Source organism: Lontra canadensis, unplaced genomic scaffold (assembly GCF_010015895.1).
Source record: "Lontra canadensis isolate GAN:19392208 unplaced genomic scaffold, GSC_riverotter_1.0 scaffold84, whole genome shotgun sequence".
In the NCBI taxonomy this organism is placed as follows: Eukaryota; Metazoa; Chordata; class Mammalia; order Carnivora; family Mustelidae; genus Lontra; species Lontra canadensis.
Window position 1 is genome coordinate 7,693,668 of NW_022631078.1, and position 22,954 is coordinate 7,716,621.

General features: G+C 38.2%; 1 protein-coding gene across 1 annotated transcript in view; it reads left to right on the forward strand.

The window, feature by feature from the left end:
- The window catches only part of SLC25A17 (solute carrier family 25 member 17), a 49,166-nt gene that overhangs the window by 13,185 nt on the left and 13,027 nt on the right, over window positions 1-22,954 (forward strand). Inside the window, 3 exon segments of the mRNA XM_032882926.1 lie at window positions 9,701-9,761; window positions 12,588-12,654; window positions 14,069-14,220. Of these exon segments, the coding sequence (XP_032738817.1) occupies window positions 9,701-9,761; window positions 12,588-12,654; window positions 14,069-14,220 (280 nt within the window).

Sequence of the window (22,954 nt, forward strand, 5' to 3'; positions counted from 1 at the left end):
GGATGGAGCTATGAAAACAGAGAATTGAATAATGTATTTGACAAACTTGACCTAATAGACATACACAGAACATTGTACCAAACAACTACAGAAAACACGTTCTTTTCAAGCCAAACATGGAAAAGTTATCAAAAATGACCACTTACTTGGCTGTAAAGCAAAACTTAAGTTTTGAAAAAGTTTTGAAATAGAATGAAACAACATGAATTCTTAACCACAGTGCAATTAAGTAGCAATCAATAACAAAAAGGTAACTTTAAAAAAAAAGAACATGTATGTTTGGAAATTAAACATTTCTGAAACATCTATGGGTAAAAGAAGAAATCATAGTGGAAATAAGAAAATATTTAGAATTGAGTGATAGTGCGGATAATGCATACTAAAACTTTTAGGTAGGGCGCCTGGGTGGCTCAGTCCGTTAAGCGACTGCCTTCAGCTCAGGTCATGATCCCGGAGTTCTGGGATCTAGTGCCGCATCGGGCTCCCAGTTCCGCAGGGAGTCTGCTTCTCCCTCTGACCTTCTACCCTCTCATGCTCTTACTTTCTCTCTCTCTCAAATAAATAAACAAAATCTTAAAAAAATAAACTTTTAGGCACACTGGAAAATACAGATTATCATTGAAAAAGTTAAAAATTTGAATAAGTGAAAAGACATCCCATGTTCATTTATTGGAAGACAGTTGTTAAGATGGCAATAGTTCCCAAAAGAATCTACAGATTGGGTGCAGTCCTTACCAAAATTCCGGTTTGGTTTTTTTGCAGAAATTGATAAGCTGATCCTAAAATTCATATGAAAATGAACAGCTAGACTAGCCAAAACAATCTTGAAATAGAACAAAGTTGGCAGATTCATATTTCCCAATTTCAAAACTTAGCGCAGAGCTACAGTAATCCGGAGAATGTGGTACTAGCATAAGGATAGATAGATCAGTGGGGTAGAATTGGGAGTCCAGCAAATATATCCTCAATTTTTGTTCAATTGAGTTTTGGCAAGAATGTTAACATATATCAATGAGGAAAGAACAGTCTCTTTAAAAAATGTTGCAAGAGCAACTGGATATCCACAGACAAAAATATGAAGTTGGACCCCTACTTCAGACCATACACAAAAATTAAAATGAACCACAGACCTCATGTAAGAGCTAAAACTACAAAACTCTTAGAAGAAAACATAGGCATAAATCTTCATGACCTTAGATTAGGCAGTGGTTTCTTAGATATGACACCAAGTAATAAAAAGGAAAAATATGTAAATTGGATTTCATTCAAATTTAAGACTTTACATGCTTCAAAAACCCCATCAAGAAAGTGATGAAAACAGAATGGGAGAATGTATTTATAAATCTTTTATCTGTTAAGGGTCTAATATCCAGAACATATAAAGACTGCCTACAACTCAGTAATAGGCAAATAACCCTATTAAAAAATAGACAAAGGATTTGAATAGCCATTTCTCCAATGAAGATAAACAAGAGGCCAATAAATACATGAAAAGATGCTTAACAGCATTAATTACTAGGGAAATGGAAATCAAAACCACAGTGAGATACCAGTTCATACCCACCAGCGTGGGCTTAGTCAAAAGGACAGATAATAAGTGTTACAAGTTTATGGGAAAGTTGGAAACTTCATATTTTGCTGGTAGGAATATAAAACTGTGCAGCCACAGTAGAAAAGTTTGATAGTTCCTCAAATTGTTGAACACTTAACATATCACTCAGCAATTCCAGTCCTAGAGAACTGAAAAATATATTCAAACAAAAATTTGTACACAAATATTCATAGCAACATTATTCATAAAGGAGAAAAGTGGAAACAACCCAAATCCGTCAACTGATGAATGGATAAACAAAATGCAATGTGTCCATAGAACAGAATATTATTCAACTGTAATACAGAATGGAGTTCTGATTTTGCAACATGGATGGGTCTTGAAAGGAGCCAGTCACAAAAGAGCATGTATTATTTGATTCCATTTATATGAAATATCCAGAATAGACAAATAGAGACAGAAAATTGACTAGTGGTTGCCAGGATGTGGGAGGAGGCAAGAACGGAAAGTAGCTGCTAATGGGTAGAGGTTTCTTTTTGGGATAATAAAAATGGAGTTAGATAGTGGTGATAGTTGTACAACTATGAATGTCTTAAAAACCAGTGAGTTGTGGGGCGCCTGGGTGGCTCAATAGTTAAGCCTCTGCCTTCGGCTCAGGTCATGGTCTCCGGGTCCTGGGATGGAGCCCCGCATTGGGCTCTCTGCTCGACAGGGAGCCTGCTTCCCCTTCTCTCTCTTCCTGCCTCTCTGCCTGCTTATGATCTCTCTCTCTGTCAAATAAATGAATAAAATCTTTAAATAAATAAATAAAAACCAGTGAGTTGTAAAGAGAAGAACCTGTCAGACACAGGTAAAAATACTTAGAAATGAGTAGCCTTTAAATCAAGTTTGGGAAAGAAGAAAGACTTAAAATTAATGAGCTATGCATCTACCTTAAGAAGTTAGATAAAAGTGGGGCACCTGGGTGGCTCAGTGGTTTAAGCCTCTGCCTTCAGCTCAGGTCATTATCCCGGGGTCTTGGGATCGAGCCCCGCATCGGGCTCTCTGCTCAGCAGGGAGCCTGTTTCCCTTCCTCTCTCTCTGCTGGCCTCTCTGCCTGCTTGTGACCTCTCTCTGTCAAATAAATAAATAAAAATCTTTAAAAAAAAGTTAGATAAAAACATCAAAATGAGCCCAAAGAAAGGAAAAGGAAGGTAATAAGACAGGAAAAAATTATTGAAATGTTTTCAGTAATTATTTGTTGAGAGTGAAAATTTGATTATGAAAACAAAACAATATGTAATCCTATATTTTTGGTAAAATAATGATCCCACCAACCTCTAAAATCTATAAGTCATAGTACAATTATTGTTGCCTCAAAGGTAAGGAAATATTCTATATTTCAGTGACTCCCAAATCTACATTTGTATCCCAGAATCTCTGTATCTTCAGACTAGTATCTGGCTACCTGCTGGACATCTTTTTTTTTTTTTTTTAAAGATTTTGTTTATTTATTTGACAGAGACACAATGAGAGAGGGAACACCATCAGGGGAAGCGGAAGCGGGAGAGGGAGAAGCAGGCCTCCAGAACCTGGGATCATAACCCGAGCAGAAGGCAGACGCCTAACGACTCAGCCACCCCGGACCCCCCTGCTGGACATTTTCTAGTAGAAGTCTTTGAGGCACTTAAAATTCAGCTAATTGAAAGTCAAAATCATTATCTTCTGACTCAGAATTTCTCTTCATGCAGTGTTTACCTACAGTTATGACCACACTATATCCCTGGTTCTTTAAGTCAGAAACGTGGGTGCCCTGCTTGAGTTCCTTTTCTTCCTCTCCCCACATCTGTCTGATCAGTCACTATACTTAATATACTTAGCAAAAAAAAACCTGTGACTTGATCCCTGCTTACCCCTAAAGACATTAATTCCACTCTTGATCTTGCTGTCTATATTCTGACAATAGTCTTTGAATTTCCAGAATGTTCAGCATCCTTCCAGTCTTGCACTTACTTCCCCTTTCAGCATCCTGTTGTATATTCTTTATGAACTATTTAGTATCCCTGTCATTAAAAAACAAGTCTCTAATAAATGTTAGTTCTGAGGTGTAAATTATAGGCTACATTTGTTCTTCTTAGAGTTATTTGCCTTTTAAAGAATTTCCTGATGAAGACAGTGACTGGCCCAAAGGTAGTTGATGTTTTTAGTTGCTTATGATGCTGGCATAATGCTAGTTGAAAGGGATATTAGAAGCAAATGTGGTGAATAATTGTTTGTTTATTTTTAAGATTTTATTTATTTGAGAGAGAGAGAGCACGAGCAGGGAGGAAAAGCAGGCTCCCCACTGAGCAGGGATTCCCAGCAGGGGGGTTGATCCCAGAACCCTGGGATCCTGACCTGAGCTGAAGGCAGGTGCTTAACCAACTGAGCCACCCAGGCACCCCAATAATAGTTTGTTAACGATGTATGGTTTTCATATTTAATTGCATGTTTATAACAAAAGTTCTCAAACTCTTTGGTTTCAGGATTTCTTTATGCTCTTAAAAATTATCGCAGACTCTGGGTGTGTGGGTGGCTTAGTTGGTTGGGCGACTCCCTTCAGCTCAGGTCATGATCCTGGAGTCCTAGGATCGAGACCTGCATCAGGCTCCCAGCTCCATGGGGAGTCTGCTTCTCTCTCTGACCTTTTCCCTCTCACGCTCTCTCTCTCACTCTGTCTCTTAAATAGATGAAATCTTTAAAAAAAATTATCACACACTCTGAAGAGCTTTTTATTTATTGTTTATAATATTAAACCTGTTACATGTTAACATATATAACATTTAAAAAAAATTTTCCCCAAAATAATAAGAAGAATGACATTGTTTTATATTTTTGCAAACCTTTCTCATGTTTAACTTAAGATAGCTGGGGCGCCTGGGTGGCTCAGTGGGTTAAAGCCTCTGCCTTTGGCTCAGGTCATGATCCCAGGGTCCTGGGATCGGGCTCTCTGCTCAGCAGGGAGCCTGCTTCCTCCTCTCTCTGCTTGCCTCTCTGCCTACTTGTGATCTCTGTCAAGTAAATAAAATCTTAAAACAAAACAAAAAAACTGACAAGAGTGTCTTTAAAAAAAAAAAGAGGATAGCTGGATCCTTGTTTCTGCTTCTGCATTCAGGCAGTTTCAGTATCACATAGCATGTACCCTCTGGAAAACTTCATTACACTGCTGTGATAAAATGAGAATGGAAAAGGCGAAAACTGTGATAGTATTCTTACGAAAATAGTTTTAATCCTGCAGATCCCTGCAAAGGGTTTAGGGACTTTCAAGGAGCCCCATACCATACTTTGAGACTCTCTAGGCTATATGCTCTTGTATTCTGATGTCTTTAAAAAGTGTATTTGCTTTTTCCTCACTTTAAAACTAACACATGCTTGTTTAAAGAAAAAAAAAGTAATAATTATATGGAGAGTAAAAACAAGTACACTTTTATAAGTGGAAGAGAAGAGTTACATTAAAAGACTGAAAAAGGTTGAGAACAGGTAGAACAGTGAACAGTATAACTAGGAGTCCAAGAACTCTGGCTTCTAAGTCTACGCTGCCCCCTCAGGCTTTGGGCAGACCTCTTCACTACCCTTGCTCAGACTCCTTAGTTCTCAGGTGAAGGGTGTTCCCTGCAAGATGATTTTTTTTTTTTTAAGCTTTTATTTGTTTGACAGAGAGAGAGATCACAAATAGGCAGAGAAGGAAGCCTTCTTGGGGGAAGCAGGCTCCCCACCAAGCTGAGAGCCCAATGCAGGGTTTGATCTCAGGACTCTGAGATCATGACCTGAGCCGAAGGCAGAGGCTTACCCCACTGAGCTACCCACGTGCCCCACAAGATGATTTCTGAAGACTTTTCTAGCTCCAGGTGCCAGTGTGGTGTAGCAATTAACTCATTTCCCAAGACCTAATGGTTAAATGTCAGAGGGGGATGGTAGAAAATTGTGACTAAAAATGTTTGGTTTTGGTGAGACACCAGAAGGTTGTTTCTCTGGAAATGGATTCTTTTAAATTGTAATTAATGTCAGCAGTAGAACTCCCACTCAGATGGTTAGAATTCTGTGGGACTCAAAATAATGGATTTATTTTTATGTCTCTCTGGCACAACAGTATTGTACATTGTGGTTATCTTCTCGGTATTTCGTGCCTTCTAATTTTATGTAAGTGAACAGACAGTCCTAGAGGAAAAAAAGCACTGAGTATTTATGAAAGAGGAATTTAATTCAGATTCTAAAAAGTCATGTGCTTATATAGCTTGGCATAAGACTTGCATATATAATATTTTCCTTCAGGTAACAGCTGCTTATGAAAAGGAAAGCAGTCATCTGTGTGTTTGCTTGGTGAGGAGACAAATATAGCAAGTTCCCAATGTACAGAACAGCTATGTTCCAAATTTATCTTTAGCATTTTGAATACATTTTTTCATGGATATTAAGTTTATTTGTAGGTGCATACAATCATACATTAATTAACAAGTTTAGGCCTTATGCTATGCCTGGCTCTATGCTGAGTTTCCAGACTAGTACACAAAAAAATATTTGACGCATTAAATAGGTCCCATATTAGTACCTTTTTTCTTTCTCAGTAAATTTTAGTACTATATTAGTGAATTTTTTTTAAGGTTTTAATTACAACAGTGGTTAAGAGTGTGGTCTCTGGAGCCGAGTTGCTGGTTTTCAAATACTAATTCTGCCACTTGCAAAGAGTAACTTTAGTGAAGTTACAAAACCTCTCAGTATCTTTTCCTCATATGTAAAATGAAGAAAATACCAGTACTTAATCTCATCAGGTTGTTGTGAGGATTAAATTTTTTTTTAACTGTGTAATTCACATAATGTAAACTTAACCATTTTAAAGCATACAGTTCAGGGGCACCTGGCTGGCTCAGTCCGAGTAAGTTCAAATCCCATGTTGGGTGTAAAGCTAACTAAAAAAACCAAAAGCAAACAAACAAAAAAACCCACAAAACTTTAAAGTGTACAGTTCAGCAGTACTTAATGCATTCACAATGTCTCATTCCATAACATTTTGAGTGGATAAACTATACAGTATATACATACAATCAAATATTAACCATAAAAAGGAATGAAGTACTGATAAATGCTCCAAGGTTGGTAAACCTTGAAAGCATTATGCTAAGTGAAAGAAGCTACACACAAGAGGTCACACTTTGCATGATTATTTTTATATGAAATAATCAGAATCGATACATCCATAGAGACAGAAAGCAGATTAGTGGTTATCAGGGCTGAGTGGAGGGGGAAGTGGGACGTGCCTGCTTGTCTTTTGAGGTGATGAAAGTATGTTGGGATTTGATAGAATTGGTGGTTGCACAGCACTGTGAATATACCAATGGCACTGAATCATACTTTTTTTTTTTTTTAAGATTTTTAAAATTTATTTGACAGAGATCACAAATAGAGAGGCAGGCAGAGAGAGAGGAGGAAGCAGGCTCCCCATGGAGCAGAGAGCCCGATGTGGGGCTCGATCCCAGGACCCTGGGATCGTGACCTGAGCCGAAGGCAAAGGCTTTAACCTACTGAGCCACCCAGGCGCCCTGAATGGTACTTTTAAATGGTTAATTTAGGTTATGTGAATTCCACTTCAATTTAAAAATAATAAAGCTGCTTGATCACTTAGATTGGCAAAAATACTCTTAGGCAACCAAAGCCAAAGAGTCTGCTTAATCCTATGGGTTCCTGCTTTTTCTGGCCTTAGTAGATTTCCCTTACTTTCCTATGAGCTCAGCGAGGTATTTTGCAGCATGTTGTCTAGGCCACCATATTGTTGCAAACCGAAACTCTCATGTCACCCTTAATTTTTGTTTTTTAAGATTCTTATTTATTTCAGAGAGCAAGAATATGAACAGGGAGAGGATGGACAGGGAGAGAGCAAGAGGGGGAAAGAATCTCAAGCAGACTCTTCTCTGATGTGGATCCGGACCGGGCTCAATCTCAGGACCCTGGGATGGTGAAACCCGATCTGTCCTGAGCCCAAACCAAGAGTCAGATGCTTAACCGACTTAGCCACCCAGGTCCCCCTACACGATACTTTAACATATAAACCTTTTCTGTCATTATTAGTGATTGGAATGGGGAGGAGGCAATGCTGAGTTTTGAGTCACCATCTTGATCCAGTCTTTCCAGTACTAATAAATTTTTTTTTAAGATTTTTAAAAAAATTTATTTGACACAGAGAGAGAGATTACAAGTAGGCAGAGAGGCAGGCAGAGAAAGAGGGGGAAGCAGGCTCCCTGTTGAGCAGAGAGCCCGATGTGGGGCTCGATCCCAGGACCTCGAGATTATGACCTGAGCTGAAGGCACAGGCTTTAACTCACTGAGCCACCCAGGCACCCCCAGTACTAATAAATTTTAAAAAGTTACTTAATTTTACTGATTTGAACTTTATGCTAGTCCTTGAGGAGGTAATAGACCGAATTCTTAGTAATGACTGTTCTTTTTAGCTTGGCATACCATGTACTTCACTTAAAAAATTTCAGGGTAAGTAGGCAGGTTTTTCTAACTTAGGAAACTTCAGGTGTATCTTTAAAGCTGGCAAGGAAGAGGGATGGAAATGGCCCAATTGTTTGAAAAAGTAGTTTCCAGACAGGGCTTTCTTGCCTAGAGATGCCCTGTTTATGCAGTACCCTTCATGGATATGTAGTACCATGCTGTGGGGGAAAAAAGCCACAGCCTTCATAACCCAATAAACATTCTCCAGCTTTCCAGTCCCCATTTTTCTTGGAAATTGCCAGTGACATGAGCAAGAATGCTGGAAGCATAGGTCTGTAGACTGTAAGACTTTGTGGTCCAGTGTTTCTTGAGACATTAGATATTATCTAGTCCTTATTAGAAAGAACATTGGTGCTGGGAGTCATCAAAAAAGCATAAATAACTGAATAGGTAACTTGAATAAACATTTTTTAAGAATCGATATTCTACAAAGAGACAGTAAATATTTTAAAATCTAGTAGAGGAGCCATAAGAAAATGTTGTGGGAACACAGAGGAACGAACATAGATGGGCAATGGGTGGTAACATTCAATCTGAGTTTTGAAGAATACTTTACAGGACAGTACAGTGTTCTCTGCTGTCAAGCAGGCTGACCTATTTAAATAGATAAGAAACCTGGCAGATGTTTCTTATCCATAAGGTTGACCTAATTTCCAGTTGTTATCATGATTAAAATATTATATGTAACCATTATTAGATTAGTAGCCTAAAACTTGGGTCTTATGCCTGAGAATATATACTAGTGGGTCTCCATCTGGGTTGAGACCATAAACCCACCTGAAGATTTCATCCCAAACTGTGGTTTTTATCTGTCATAGAATTTTGAAAAGATTTTATGTATTTATGTATTTATTTATTTATTTAATTTATTTAAAAAACCTGGGGGTGTGCAGAGGGAGAGGGAGAAGCAGGCTCCCCACTGAACAGGGACCTCCCCCCAACCCCTCAATTTGGGGCTCCATCCCAGAACCCTGGAATCATAACCTCCACCAAAGGCAGACACTTAACCGAGCCACCCAGGCACCCCTATCTGTTGTAGGATTTCTTGAATGGAAAGACTAGTTTGGGCCTCTGTCCCTGATATTTTTTTTGTCATTGTGTTACCCTGAATGAACAGATGGAATATTGAGCCCAGATTGTCCCTATTTTACTTAAAACACAAGCAAACAAAACTATTTTAAAGAGCAATATGATTTGTACACTTCCTTTACTTTGTGGTAAGGATATTGATTAAGCCAAGAGAATAGAAATATGTATCTGTTTGATTACTGGATATTTTGGTTTGTAGGATTATCAGAGAGAACATAGGAGTAGTAACTGACATATAAAAGATTAAAAATCCATTTATCTGCTATCTCCTACTTGTGTCCTGGGTTGTAAACCCCTAAGTTTGTCCTCTCCAGGCACCCTCTTCATTTTCTTTTTCAGTATGAGAGAGATTCTTTCTAGAAAATAAAATACTTCCGTTTAAGTATAAAACTATAGAACTTGAGCAGTAATAATCCCAATATTGTATATGTCTGTTCACTGAAAGTATGATTTGACTCCTTGTTAATAATGAACTTTTATTCACTTGAAAGTTGTGGCTTTTTGTTTTTAATGGAACCGTAATTGCTAAAGGCTTTTCAAACTTTTCAGGGAAGCATGACAGCAATGACAGTATTTTTCCCCTTGGATACAGCTCGACTCCGACTTCAAGGTGAGTATCTTTTGTAGGCATCATAGTCTTTTCATTTGGTGTCAAGAAGCAAACATATTTTTCTCATAAGTTCTAAGTTAACATAAGGATAGCTGTTTTGTTAACAATCTATCCTTGTCCATTTCCACTGACTTTACATACTGGTCATCCTTGCTATTTCTCAATTAACAGAGAGATGTTCATGAATGAGTCATAGTCTCAGCCTCTCTTATCTGAAAGAACCTGAGTGGGTTTGCATTAATAATTTTGAATCATTACAGTTATTTCTAATAAACAATATGAGGTGTTTTTTTTTTTTAACTGAGCCAAAGGCAGAGGCTTAACCCACTGAGCCACCCAGGCGCCCAACAATATGAGTTTTTAAAAAAGATTTTAGTTATTTATTTGATAGAAGGAGAAAGATCAAGCACAGTGAGGGGGAGGGGCAGAGAGAGAGAGGGAAGCAGACTCCCCACTGATCAGGGAGCCTGATATGGGGCCGATCCCAGCTTGGATCATGACCTAAGCCCAAGGCAGACACTTAACCGACTGAGCCACTCAGGAACCCTGATTTTTTTTTTTTTTTTTTTTTTTTTTTTAAGTAATCTCTATATACAACATTGGGCCCAGATTTACAACCCCAAGATCAAGAGTTGCATGCTCTACCAACTAAGCCAGCTGGGTGCCTGCACAATATGACATTTTTAAGGCACAATGTACAGAGTTTTTGCTGAGGGTAGATCTTCTCGAAAGAGAGCAAAGAATAGAGACACAGTGGAGCCAAACACCCATTGTCACTGCTAAGTTGGGCATGTAGACCTAGTTTGCCTCTTTTGCGTTATAGGACTAGGCAACTATAATTCGTGCTTGCTTATTCCCTCGTATTTTTCAACCTGAAATTATAAATCTGTGCTAGAACTTATGTGAAGAGATAAGAATAATATTAGCTTTAAGTAAACTGATTCCTATGTTAAAACCCTTCATGGCTATTATTATCAATCAATTTTAGAGTTTTGTGATAGTTTTTCATATGACTCAAAATATATAAAATCATGCATACTACAGTGGAAAATCTCACTCTGATCTTTCCGTTTTCCCTCCTCTGCAGATAATGTCTTTATTTGTCTCTCAAATAGTCTTGCAGAATTTCATTATGGAATAACAAGCAAATAAGAATATAGAAGATTTCTCCTGTCCTTCCACAAAAAAAAAGCATATTTGTCACATTGTTCTGTACCGTAAATTTTTTACTTAATAGCATATTTTGGATGCTTTCTAAATCAGTGCTTTGGGAGCTTCTTCGTCCTTCTAGCTGTAGCATGATTTCATAGTATAAATGCATCAGAACCTGTTTCCCCTTCCCCTATTGTAGATTCTTGGATCTTTTCTTCTCTCTCTCTCTCTCTTTTTAAGATTTTATTTATTTAGGGGCACCTGGGTGGCTCAGTGGGTTAAAGCCTCTGCCTTCGGCTCAGGTCATGATCCCAGGGTCCTGGGATCAAGCCCTGAGTTGGGCTCTCTGCTCAGTGGGCAGCCCGCTCCCCCACCCCACCGCCTGCCTCTCTACCTACTTGTGATCTCTGTCTGTCAAATAAATACATAAAATCTTTTTTTTTTATTTTTAAAATTTTGAACAAAATTTTTTAAAGATTTTTTAAAAAATCTTTTTTTAAAAAAAGATTTTTTAAAAAAGATTTTATGTATTTATTTGAGAAAGAGACAGAGAGTGTGATCAGGGGGAGGAGCAGAGGGAGAGGGACAAGCAGACTCCGTGCTGAATGTGGAGCCCCATGTGGGGCCTGATCCTACCACCCCAAGATCACAGCACAGGCTGAAACCAAGACCTGGATGCCCAACTGACTGAGCCACCCAGGCACCCCTCTTCTCTTTTGTAGAATAGATTTGTTCATATGTGCTTTGTTTCTGTAAGTTCTATGGGATAAATTCCCAGAAGTGAGATTGCTGGATCAAAGGGTTAAGCCTGTTTGTAATTTTGATAGCTATGGCCAGATTGCCTTCTGTAGGAGTTTCCTTTCACCATCCCACAAATCGTATAGGTATCAATTTTAATTCTTAGGAAATTGTTCTATTTCCACATTTTTATGTTTTCAAAATGTTCTCCAAGCGTGGGTAGGAAATGTGAAGTTAATTGAGGTTTTGTGATTTTTCAGTGAGAATGCCAAGAAAAGCAGAGCTCTCATCCTTTTTTTAGTTTTAAGTAAGTTCTACGCCCAAGGTGGGGCTCAAACTTACGACCCTGATATCAAGAGTCACATGTTCTACCAACTGAGTCAGCCAGGCATCCCAGTTCTCATCCTTCTGAGACCTTTATTTTTTAGAAAGAGAACAAATATTTTGAAATAGAACAAAAGCCTAAAACTTTGAAAACCTGAGTTTTAATCATGGCTCTGCTGCCAGCTACATGTGTCCTTCATGTCTCCTGTTAGCCTCTCCGCTAACAGGGAGATGGTAATTAGTTTCCTCTTTACGTTATAAGATGTTAAGATAAAAATGGGAATATGTAACTCTGAAAAAAAAAAAAAACCTCAAAACAAGAAAGCCTTATAAAATACAAGATTCCTGTTACGCTTTAGCTTTGGGAATTAGGCATTGAATTAAAATGCTTTGTGGTTCATGAATAATAGATGGGACCCAAGGAAACCACAGTTGGGAATTTAGCAATAGGAACAAGGAGGATTGGTGAGTTCTGAGGCAAGTTAGGGAGCTCAAATAATAGGGTGGGAGATTGCTCAGGTGAGGTAAAAGGCATTTCAGTGAAACTTGTCGATGCTGAAGATAATAATTCTCAAAGGATTTAGTTAAAATGTATATTCTTTTATCTTATAGTTGATGAGAAAAGAAAGTCCAAAACTACACACATGGTGCTCCTGGAGATCATTAAGGAAGAAGGCCTGTGAGTACCACCTTGCCCATCTTTGCTAGATAAAGCAGCCCATTTGGGAGATTGCTGGGCTCCTAGCACACCTGTCTCCAACTCTCTTTCCATTCTTGTAGCCTAACAGTAGTTGTGAATCTGTAATTGCCTGACTTGTAAGTACATAATTGTTTTCATCTCCTTAAAGTTTTGTAGTTGGACATTTTGATTCTTGATCATAGAGTCTTCCATGAAACCAATGCTTTGTTTTACGTTTTAGTGTTTTTTTATAGTGAGCCGAAGAAGTTGTTGTTTAGTTCATTCCTATCAGATGCCTTCAGATTATGTACTTCTTTTTTTTTTTTAACTTTTTATTTGGAAATAATTTCAAGTTCACAAAAAGTTTTTTAGTTACAAAACTAAAAATACTACAAAGAGTATCAATACATGCTTTACCCAGAGCCACCTACTATATTAACACTTTTTCCCATTTATTTTCCCAGTTGTGCTTATATTTTCTCCCTGCTTTCTCTCTCCCTTCCCTTCTGTTTATTACACATACACACCACACAAACTTTTTTCAGAATTATTTAAGAGTAAGTTACACACCATACATCAAAGCCTTTTACCCCTATGTTGTTGACATTTTTAAAGAATATAGCCCCCCTTCTTTTAAATAAAATGTTTCTCATTTTAAGTTTGCCTCGTTTCTTTATGATTAGACTGAGGGCTCTGCATTCTTGACCAGAGTCATGTCATGCATAGGTGATATTGTGTCCTTAGGCTATCACATCTGGAATCACATATTGTCCACCCTCCCTCATTGGTTAATTATGATTTCTCAGATTCAGGTTAACTACTGAATAATTTAAATTTTCCTCTCTTGCATCTATCAGCAGTCTATGAAGAAAAACTTTATTTAGTATTAGTATAAACCCAGAAATTCCTGGTTTTTCGGTGATTTACAATTGATTACCATACTATATTATGTTGGTGTTGAAACTGTCCTGAGTGGGAGCCCCTTCAGCCTGGTTCCTGTGCCCTAATAACATGCTCCCATCACTTTTTTTTTTACACTTATTATGTCTGTATTTACTTCATTTCTAAATGTTGTTACCTTGTAATAAAATGTGAATGGTGCTATATTAACTAATAGCCATGCAGAAATTATCTCTAATTTTATACAGTAATTTACGAAAGGAAATCAAGGGGAGGAAACCAGAAAATCAGTCATTGAAAGTGTATTGTTTCTTTGGTATCATTAATGGTAGAAAAGATTTCTTGGTTTGGACATCTTTCAGAATGTGAGATATATGTACAGTTTGGAGTATGTTGTAGTGTAGGAATGAACTTGGAGAATATGTGAATCATGATCACCCTTTTCTAGGACTTTGCCCCTTTCCACTAACTTTTGTCCAGCATCTTTACATTGCTTATTGTGTTTTTCCTCTAGCCTGGCACCATATCGAGGGTGGTTTCCAGTTATCTCCAGTCTCTGCTGCTCCAATTTTGTCTATTTCTACACTTTTAATAGTCTCAAAGCAGTCTGGGTCAAAGGTCAACGTTCTACTACTGGAAAAGATCTAGTAGTTGGATTTGTTGCAGGTAACAAAGTTTTCTGAGTATAAAATGTTTTATATTTTAATGTTTATCTTGTGGTTCATGTATTCTCTAAGAAGTCATTTTAGCACAAAGTGATGCTACAAAGAATATAATTTTCTGACTTGGATCTATGTGTATGTGTGTTTGGTAAAAACATACAACATATAATTTACTATTTTAATGATTTTTAAGTGTATACTTCAATACTAAATTTATTTACATTATTGTGAAACAGATCTCCAGAACATTTTCATCTTATAAGTGTGAAACTCTATAACCATTAGACAACTCCCCCTTACCCCCTTCTCCAGCCCCATTCTTTCTGTTTCTATAAATCTGACTACTGTAGATGTCTTATGTAACTGGAATCATACAGCATTTGTCTTTTTGGGACTGGCTCATTTCATTCAGAATGTCTTCAAGGTTTATTAATGTTGTAGGATGTAGCAGGATTTCTATTTTTTTTAAGACTAAATAATATTTTCTTGTATGTATATACTAAATAATATTTACTTGTATGTATATACCATTTTGTTTATCCATTCATCTATTGATGGACATTTAGGTTGTTTCTAACTCTTGGATACTTTGAATAGTTGCTGTTATGAACATGGATTGTGCAGATATATCTCTTCAAGTCTCTGCTTTCAGTTCTTTTGGATATATACCTAGAAGTGAGATTGCAGGATCATATGTTAGGGATTTTTTGTGTTTTTTGTTCATTTTTGTTTTTGTTTTTTTTCTCATAAGGAACTACCATACTCTTTTCCATAGCAGTTATGGCAGGGATTTTAAATTCTCCACATCCTTACCAGCTCTTGTTACTTCCTGGGTGTTTTTGCTTTAATAGTAGCAATCCCAATGATAGTGTGAGGTAATATTTCACTGTGGTTTGATTTGCATTTCTCTGATGAGTAGTGATGTTGAGCATCTTTTCATATGCTCATTGGCCACTTGTATATCATCTTTGGAGAAATGTCTGTTCAAGTCCTTTGCCTTAATTGAGTTATTTGATATTTTGTCATTGAGCTGTAGGTATTTTTTATATATTCTGGATATTTGCCCCTTATGAGATATATGATTTCCAGGTATGTTCTCCCATTCTCTATTGCCTTTTACTCTGTTGATTATGTCCTTTGGTGCTCAAAAATTTTAAGTTTGATGTTTGTGCCATTTGTCTATTTTTGCATTTCTGCCTGTGTTTTTGATGTCACATCCAAAAAGTCATTGTGTCTAATGACATGAAAACATTTTCTGCTCTGTTTTCTTCTAGGAGTTTTATACTTTTAGGTCTTATGTTTGGGTCTTTAATCCATTTAGAATAATTTTTAAGATTTTTCCATTTAGAGTAAATTTTTATATGTAGTGTAAGATACAGATCCAATTTCATTCTTTTTTGTATCCAGTTTTCCTAATACCATTTGATGATAGTCCTTTCCCCATTGAGTGGTCCTGACACCCTTGTGGAAGATCATTGACCATATACACAAAAAGGTTTATTTCTGAGCTGGCCTGGCTTATTTTTGTCTTTTAATCCAGAGAAGGTTGTTTTATCCATGTTTAGCAGCGTCCCAGAACTTATGGAGCTTAAAGTCTCTCTCTTTTTAAAGATTTTATTTATTTATTTACAGAGAGAGAGAGAACACGCAAGTGGGGGGTTGGGAGGGGTGAGGGAGAGAGAGAATCCCAAGCTGACTCCATGCTAAGCGGGGAACCTGATAGGAGGACTCAGTCTCACAACCCTGAGATCATGACCTGAGCCAAAATCAAGAGTAACACGCTTAACCAACTGAGCTATGCAGGCACCCCGAGTCTCTTTAAAAAAAAAAAAAAGATTACAATAATTGTGGGTTTTTTTAAGATTTTATTAATTATTAGAGAGAGAGCACAAGCAGAGGAGTGGCAAAAGGAGCGAGAGAAGTGGGCTTCCCGCTGAGCAGGGAGCCCTATGTGGGGCTCAGTCTCAGGCCCCCGGGATCATGACCTGAACTGAAGGTAGACAGTTAACCAGCTGAGCCACCCAGGCACCCCTAAATTAATTGATTTAACTGTTATACTTTTAGTATTCTGTTTTGTGGAATCAATTTTTGGTTTATTCTTTGAAAAATTAGTACTTTGGGAGCCATATATTTGAATAATGTAAATGTCCATTTGAAATTTAAATGATTTAATTGAAAAATAGTTACCAGGACAAGAGTACTCATGCCCTCATGTTTTCCTCTTTACCACTAGGAGGCCATTGATGTTTTTTGGCTTGGTCTCTGAGGTTTTCTTCTGCTTAATACTCTCATTTTGGTTTTAAGCTGATTAAGATCTAATTAACTTTCACCTGTACCAAGCTTTTTTTAAATTGAGATATAATTGACATATAACATTATATTAGTTTCAGGTGTACAACATAATGATTTGGTATTTGTATATATTGCAAAATGATAGTTAACATCCATCACCACACAGTTAAATTTTTTTTCCTTGTGGTGAGAACCTTTTCCTAAGATTTTATTTTTAAGTAATCTCTACACCCAATGTGGGTCTTGAACCCACAACCCTGGAGATCAAGAGTCACATGCTTCACCAACTGAACCAGCCAGGTGCCACTGTGGTGAGAACTTTTAAGATCTACTCTCTTAGCAACTTTCAAATACACAGTAATCACTATGCTATTCATTACATCCCCATGACTTATTTATTTTATAATAAAAGTGTGTACCTTTTGACCACCCACCAAGCCAACTTTTTCATAGAGTATAACACACAGGATTTCATTCTCTGAGGAAATGAATAAAGATTTGTAAGTAAATAACTCAGGATAGAAATCCAGGAGTCATCATAGCATTGTGCTCTCTTACCCTCCACAATCGTTTGATCATCAAGGACCATCAGTCTCAGGGATGCCTGGCTGGCTCAGTCAGTAGAGCATGTGACACTTGGTCTCAGGGTTGAGTGTTTGAGTCCTTTGTTGGGCATAGAGATTACTTTAAAAAAAAGGAACTTTAAGAAAAAGGAACCTCGGGCGCCTGGGTGGCTCAGTGGGTTGGGCCTCTGCCTTCGGCTCGGGTCATGGTCTCAGGGTCCTGGGATTGAGTCCCGCATCGGGCTCTCTGCTCAGCAGGGAGCCTGCTTCTCCCTCTCTGCCTGCCTCTCTGCCTGCTTGTGATCTCTGTCTGTCGAATAAATAAATAAAATCTTAAAAAAAAAAAAGGAACCTCATCAGTCCTAAGTATCTCTAGAATCTATTTCTTCTTTTCCATATCCATAGCCATTTCTATTGTTGCTTCTGAAGTCTTCCTTAACTTACCTACTTCTCATAATTCTGCCCAGCTTCATTTCTGGAAGAATAGAATAACTCTTTTTTTTTTTTTAATTAACATATAATGTATTATTTGCCCCAGGGGAACAGGTCTGTGAATTGTCAGGCTTACACACTTCACAGCACTCACCAGAGCACATACCATCCCCAATGTCCATAACCCAACCACCCTCTCCATACCCCCCTCCCCCCAGCAGCCCTCAGTTTGTTTTGTGAGATTAAGAGTCTTTTATGGTTTGTCTCCCCCCGGATCCTATCTTGGTTCATTTTTTCCTTCTATACCCCCCAAACCCCCCACTGTGCCTCTCAAATTCCTCATATCAGGGAGATCATATGATAATTGTCTTAAAATAACCTTTCTAGGGGCGCCTGGGTGGCTCAGTGGGTTAAGCCGCTGCCTTCGGCTCAGGTCATGGTCTCGGGGTCCTGGGATCGAGCCCCACATCGGGCTCTCTGCTCCGCAGGGAGCCTGCTTCCGCCTCACTTTCTGCCTGCTCCTCTGCCTACTTGTGATCTCTCTCTCTCTCTCTCTGTGTCAAATAAATAAATAAAATATTTAAAAAAAAAATAACCTTTCTAACAGTATCATAACTCAAAGAATTCAAGCTTGAGATTTGTTCACTTGGCAAAAAAAATCAGAATAAATCCAAGGTTATCCTGTACAGAAGGAACCTTCTTTTTTACATAATTGCAACAAATGGCACTCTAGTATTATCTTGAATACCTGAAACCAAGTATTTGTAATATTTTGATTTTAATACGTTTTAGATTACTGTAGTTTTATGTATTGACATTTAAAAGGTTATGACTCACTGTCAAGGACTAACTCAGTAACTTTCCATGAAACTACTAATTCATGAAATATATGATGAAATCTTTTTTAATTTAATTATTTATTGAATTTTTATTAACATAATGTATTATTTGTTTCAGGGGTACAGGTCTATGATTCATCAGTCTTACACAACACATACCCTCCCTAGTGTCCATCACCCAGCTACCCCTCCAGCAACCCTCAGTACAATATCCTTTTTATTTGTTCAGAGCTGTTTATTTGCTGGCATCTGACATCCCATTCTCCACCAGGTGCACAACACCATTGTTATTCTCTCTCTCACTGTGCTCTGCTTGTTTCCTTTCTAACTCTTATACATCTATAATCATAGCGGATTCCCCCATATCTAACACGGCTAGACTGGTATATTAGGGCAGTTAGTTTTTAAAAGTCAGCTGACCTAGGGATTATCGTTTGTTTTTTTTTTTTTAGTATATGTGCTGCCGATGCGAGCACAACATAGGGATTATCATAAATAGACTACTTACATTGTATTTTATTTTAAGAAGTATAAATACATATTTTTTCATTTTTTAAAAATACATGGCCAAGGCATATTGGTTCACTGATGGGAGTTTTGTGCCTTTTCTTGTACATACCACTTACCTACAAAATTTTTCCTACCATAACAGATTCAAGTGACATAAGCGACTTTGAGAAAAGCATATCATTCTCATTCACTTACATTCTGAAGTGTTTTCTTGAGTATGTTAAAGAAAGGTGGAGTGGGTCCGTGTCAGTGGTGAGCCTCATCTGTTATATGTCTTATCAGAGAGATGGTGGGGGACTGCTATTCTGAAACCCAAATCTGATGTTATCCCCAGCTTCAGACCTTTTGATGTCTGCCACTTACATATAAGATAAAATCATGGTACCCACAGCATAAAAGGCCCCCACTGTATACAGGATAAATGCCCAACATGGAGTCTGCTGTGATACTGCTTCCTTCTAGCTTAATCTTTACTGTTCCCATCCTCTCTTGGAAAACTGTGACTCCTTGAGTATACCAAGACATTTAATGACCCCATCCTTCTGTAGCTTCTGTTGTCTGTCTGATACAGCTACTGTTGTCTGTCTGATACACAGTAAGGCCCCACCAGCTGCCCCAAACAAAGGATTGTCCAGCCCACAATCAAAATGTTGGTTGTTACCACCATTGAGAGACCATTGGTCAATTGTATGTTACAGTCCTTTATAATTCTGAGATTCTCTGATTATAGGTTCTCTCTTTTTCTGAAAGTAAGGAATTCTTTGGAAATTGCTTTTGTGAGTTTTAAATTTCTCCTCATAACATGTTTTCATATCTTAATACCTCTGCATTCTCTGAATTAGAACCACTTTTTCTTTTCCTGCTGTGAGCCTTGTCATGTATTAAAATCACTGTTGAAATGAGTTTCATTGTCTCCAAGGAGAACTAGGAACAGTATAATTGTTATTCAAGTTCTGCTTGAAATTTAGGAATTTATTAGTTATTGTATTTTCATAGGGAAAAAAGCTCATATAGCTTGATACCTTGGGGAGGGATTTGGGAACAGAATCTCACAGAAAATTTAAATGAAGAAGATACTTGCCATTTTTGTGAAATTGGGATTTTTACCAATAACTGTTTTTGAATGCCAGTAGTGTTATTGTTGAAGGTTCATATTCCTTTCCTGCACTCCAGTCTTAAATCCGGTGAGGCAGGTTTGTTTCTATTGTGTATCAAGTTGCATTCCTTCATAGGGAGCCAAGCAGTTAGATTTATGACCTTGATCTGCCCTTGTCTTGTATCAGTGGTCATTGCACTGATTTCCTGTAAGTGCATATATGATTAGCATACTTCTTTTTTGTTTTGTCTCCTTAACAGACTCACTGCTAATAAAACTATTTTGTTTTCAAGATTTTAGAAGTAAAGAGCTGTTTAAATTATTCCTTGAATCAGTGCGTAATTTCAGTGTGTGTTCAGTTACTGTTCATCTCTTAATTTTGCTTCTGCTTCTTATGAATGATGTTTACAAAGAAAAATGAAAATGGAATCATTTGAATTGGAAGAAAAACAATTTCTTTAAGATTTTATTTATTTGACAGAGTGAGACACAGTGAGAGAGGGAACACAAGCAGGGGGAGTGGGAGAAGGAGAAGCAGGCTTCCCGCAGAGCAGGGAGCTTGATGCAGGGCTCGATCCCAGGACCCCGGAATCATGACCTGAGCCAAAGGTAGAAGCTTAACAACTGAACCACCGATGTGCCATGAAAAACAATTTCTTGCATTAAATAGTAAAATGTTAGTATTCCCATCTTAGAATGAAGTAACAGCCACAGTATAGAACTGAAAGAACTTTCTACATGGGCTAATAAATAAGCAGACAACTTTCTTTATACTTCAGTCATATCCATCATGTGTTTGTAAAGTTGGATTCCCTCATCATGACTGTTTGTAGCTTGTTTTTCTTCCATGGAATGCAGTCTTTTGCTTCATTATGTAGGTTCCAAGTTTTTTGTAAGGTTTTGCATTCTCAAATATTTGAGTGTTTTTTCCCAGAACTCATAAAATTATGGTGGTTAAAAAATACCTCTCCGTCTATTTTCGCTTAGAGGATGAACAAAGTACTTAAACTTCTCAGATGAAAAGCTTCAAAATATGAATGTTCTCACAAGCACTTAGTATTTTCTTCTGTAAATGATACAGTGCATTTTTGTATTTGAGATTGTCCTTAGAATCCTCTGAGTCTTTCAGCTCAAAACAAAGATATATATGAAAGCAAAATTTTGAATGATAGTTAAATCTTAAATCCAGGCTGCCTTGCCTCCAAAGTGTTCTGTGGGTACTTACCTCTTGAATAGAGCATGAAAATAGAGCATGAAAGGAATTTTGATTTCTAAAGAGTTTAATAGACAACATGTTTGATTTGTTTAGAAAGGTGTGTGCACTTTGCCTATCTCTGTTAGCTACAGAAGTCTGTGACCTCTGTTTCTGAGCTCTCCTGTCTTCATCTGAAAAAAAAAAAAAAAAAAAGCAATAGTTTGCTCAGTAGTACTGTCTAGTCTGATTTTTCTTGCTCTTGATTTTTCTGTCAAGTGATGTGTGCGTTGCATTCAATAGGAACACATCATAGAGTCTGGGCAAGGGGGCATGGGTTGATATCCTTCTCTCTTGACCTCTTGAGCACTGGCACTTTTTAAAAAATGACACTAGCAGGAATCTCTGGGTAAGGCTTTTTCAGATTATGATCAATGCCTTAAGTGACAATGCATGAATATAGTGAGTCATAACTAGAGAGGACTCTTTGGTGTGTTATGTGACGTTAAAAATACAATAAATACAGCTCATAAAATTTTTTGATACTCTCTTCTATTTTGAGAAAAGAGTTCTCATAATGCTCTTAAGAGGTAACAGCTCTCTCTGTCTACCCTCCCCACTGCTTTGTTTTTCTCTCTCTTAAGTAAATAAATAAAATCTTTTTAAAAATAAGTAAAGTCACTTGAAATAGTTTCTAAGTATAGATATACCAATTTGTAATTAGGTTCTTTAGTTTCATCTTAATATTCAGAGACTTCTCTTTAAAAATATATTTAATTTTGATTATCCTCTGAGAAGATGGCAGAGAAGTAGCAGCTGAGACTACTTCGGGTAGCGGGAGATCAGCTAGATAGCTTATCTAAAGATTGCAAACACCTACAAATCCAACGGGAGATCGAAGAGAAGAAGAACAGCAGTTCTAGAAACAGAAAATCAACCACTTTCTGAAAGGTAGGACTGGCGGAGAAGTGAATCCAAAGCGACGGGAAGATAGACCGCGGGGGGAGGGGCCAGCTCCCGGCAAGCGGTGGAGCAACGGAGCACAAAATCGGGACTTTAAAAAATCTGTTCCGCTGAGGGACATCGCTCCAGAGGCTTAACCGGGGTGAAGCCCATGCGGGGCCAGCGTGGCCTCAGGTCCCGCAGGGTCACAGAAGGATCGGGCTGGCTGAGTGTCGCAGAGCTTACAGGTATTAGAACAGGGAAGCCGGCTACAGAGACGGAGCCGAGGAGAGAGCTCCGAGCTCGGGGTTACCTTGAACCGGTCGCAGGCTCGGTGAGCTCGGAGCGCGGCCGGAGGCCAGGGTGACAGGAGTAAGTGGACGCTGTTCCCTGAGGGCGCACTGAGGAGTGGGGCCCCGGGCTCTCGGCTCCTCCGGGCCAGAGACTGGGAGGCCGCCATCTTCATTCCCGTCCTCCGGACTCTACGGAAAGCGCTCAGGGAACAAAAGCTCCCGAAAGCAAACCCGAGCGGATTACTCAGCCCGGCCCCTGGTAAGGGCGGTGCAACTCCGCCGGGGGCAAAGACACTTGAGAATCACTACAACAGGGCCCTCCCCCAGAAGATCAACAAGAAACCCAGCCAGGACCAAGTTCACCTACCAAGGAGTGCAGTTTCAATACCAAGGAGAGCAGCGGAATTCCAGAGGAGGAGAAAGCAAAGCACGGAACTCATGGCTTTCTCCCCATGATTCTTTAGTCTTGCAGTTAATTTTTTTTTCTTTTTCAATTTTTTTTTCCTCTCTTCTTCTGCTAAATTTTTTTTAAATTTTGCCCTTTTCTTTTTTAACGTTTTTAACTAGTTTATCTAATAT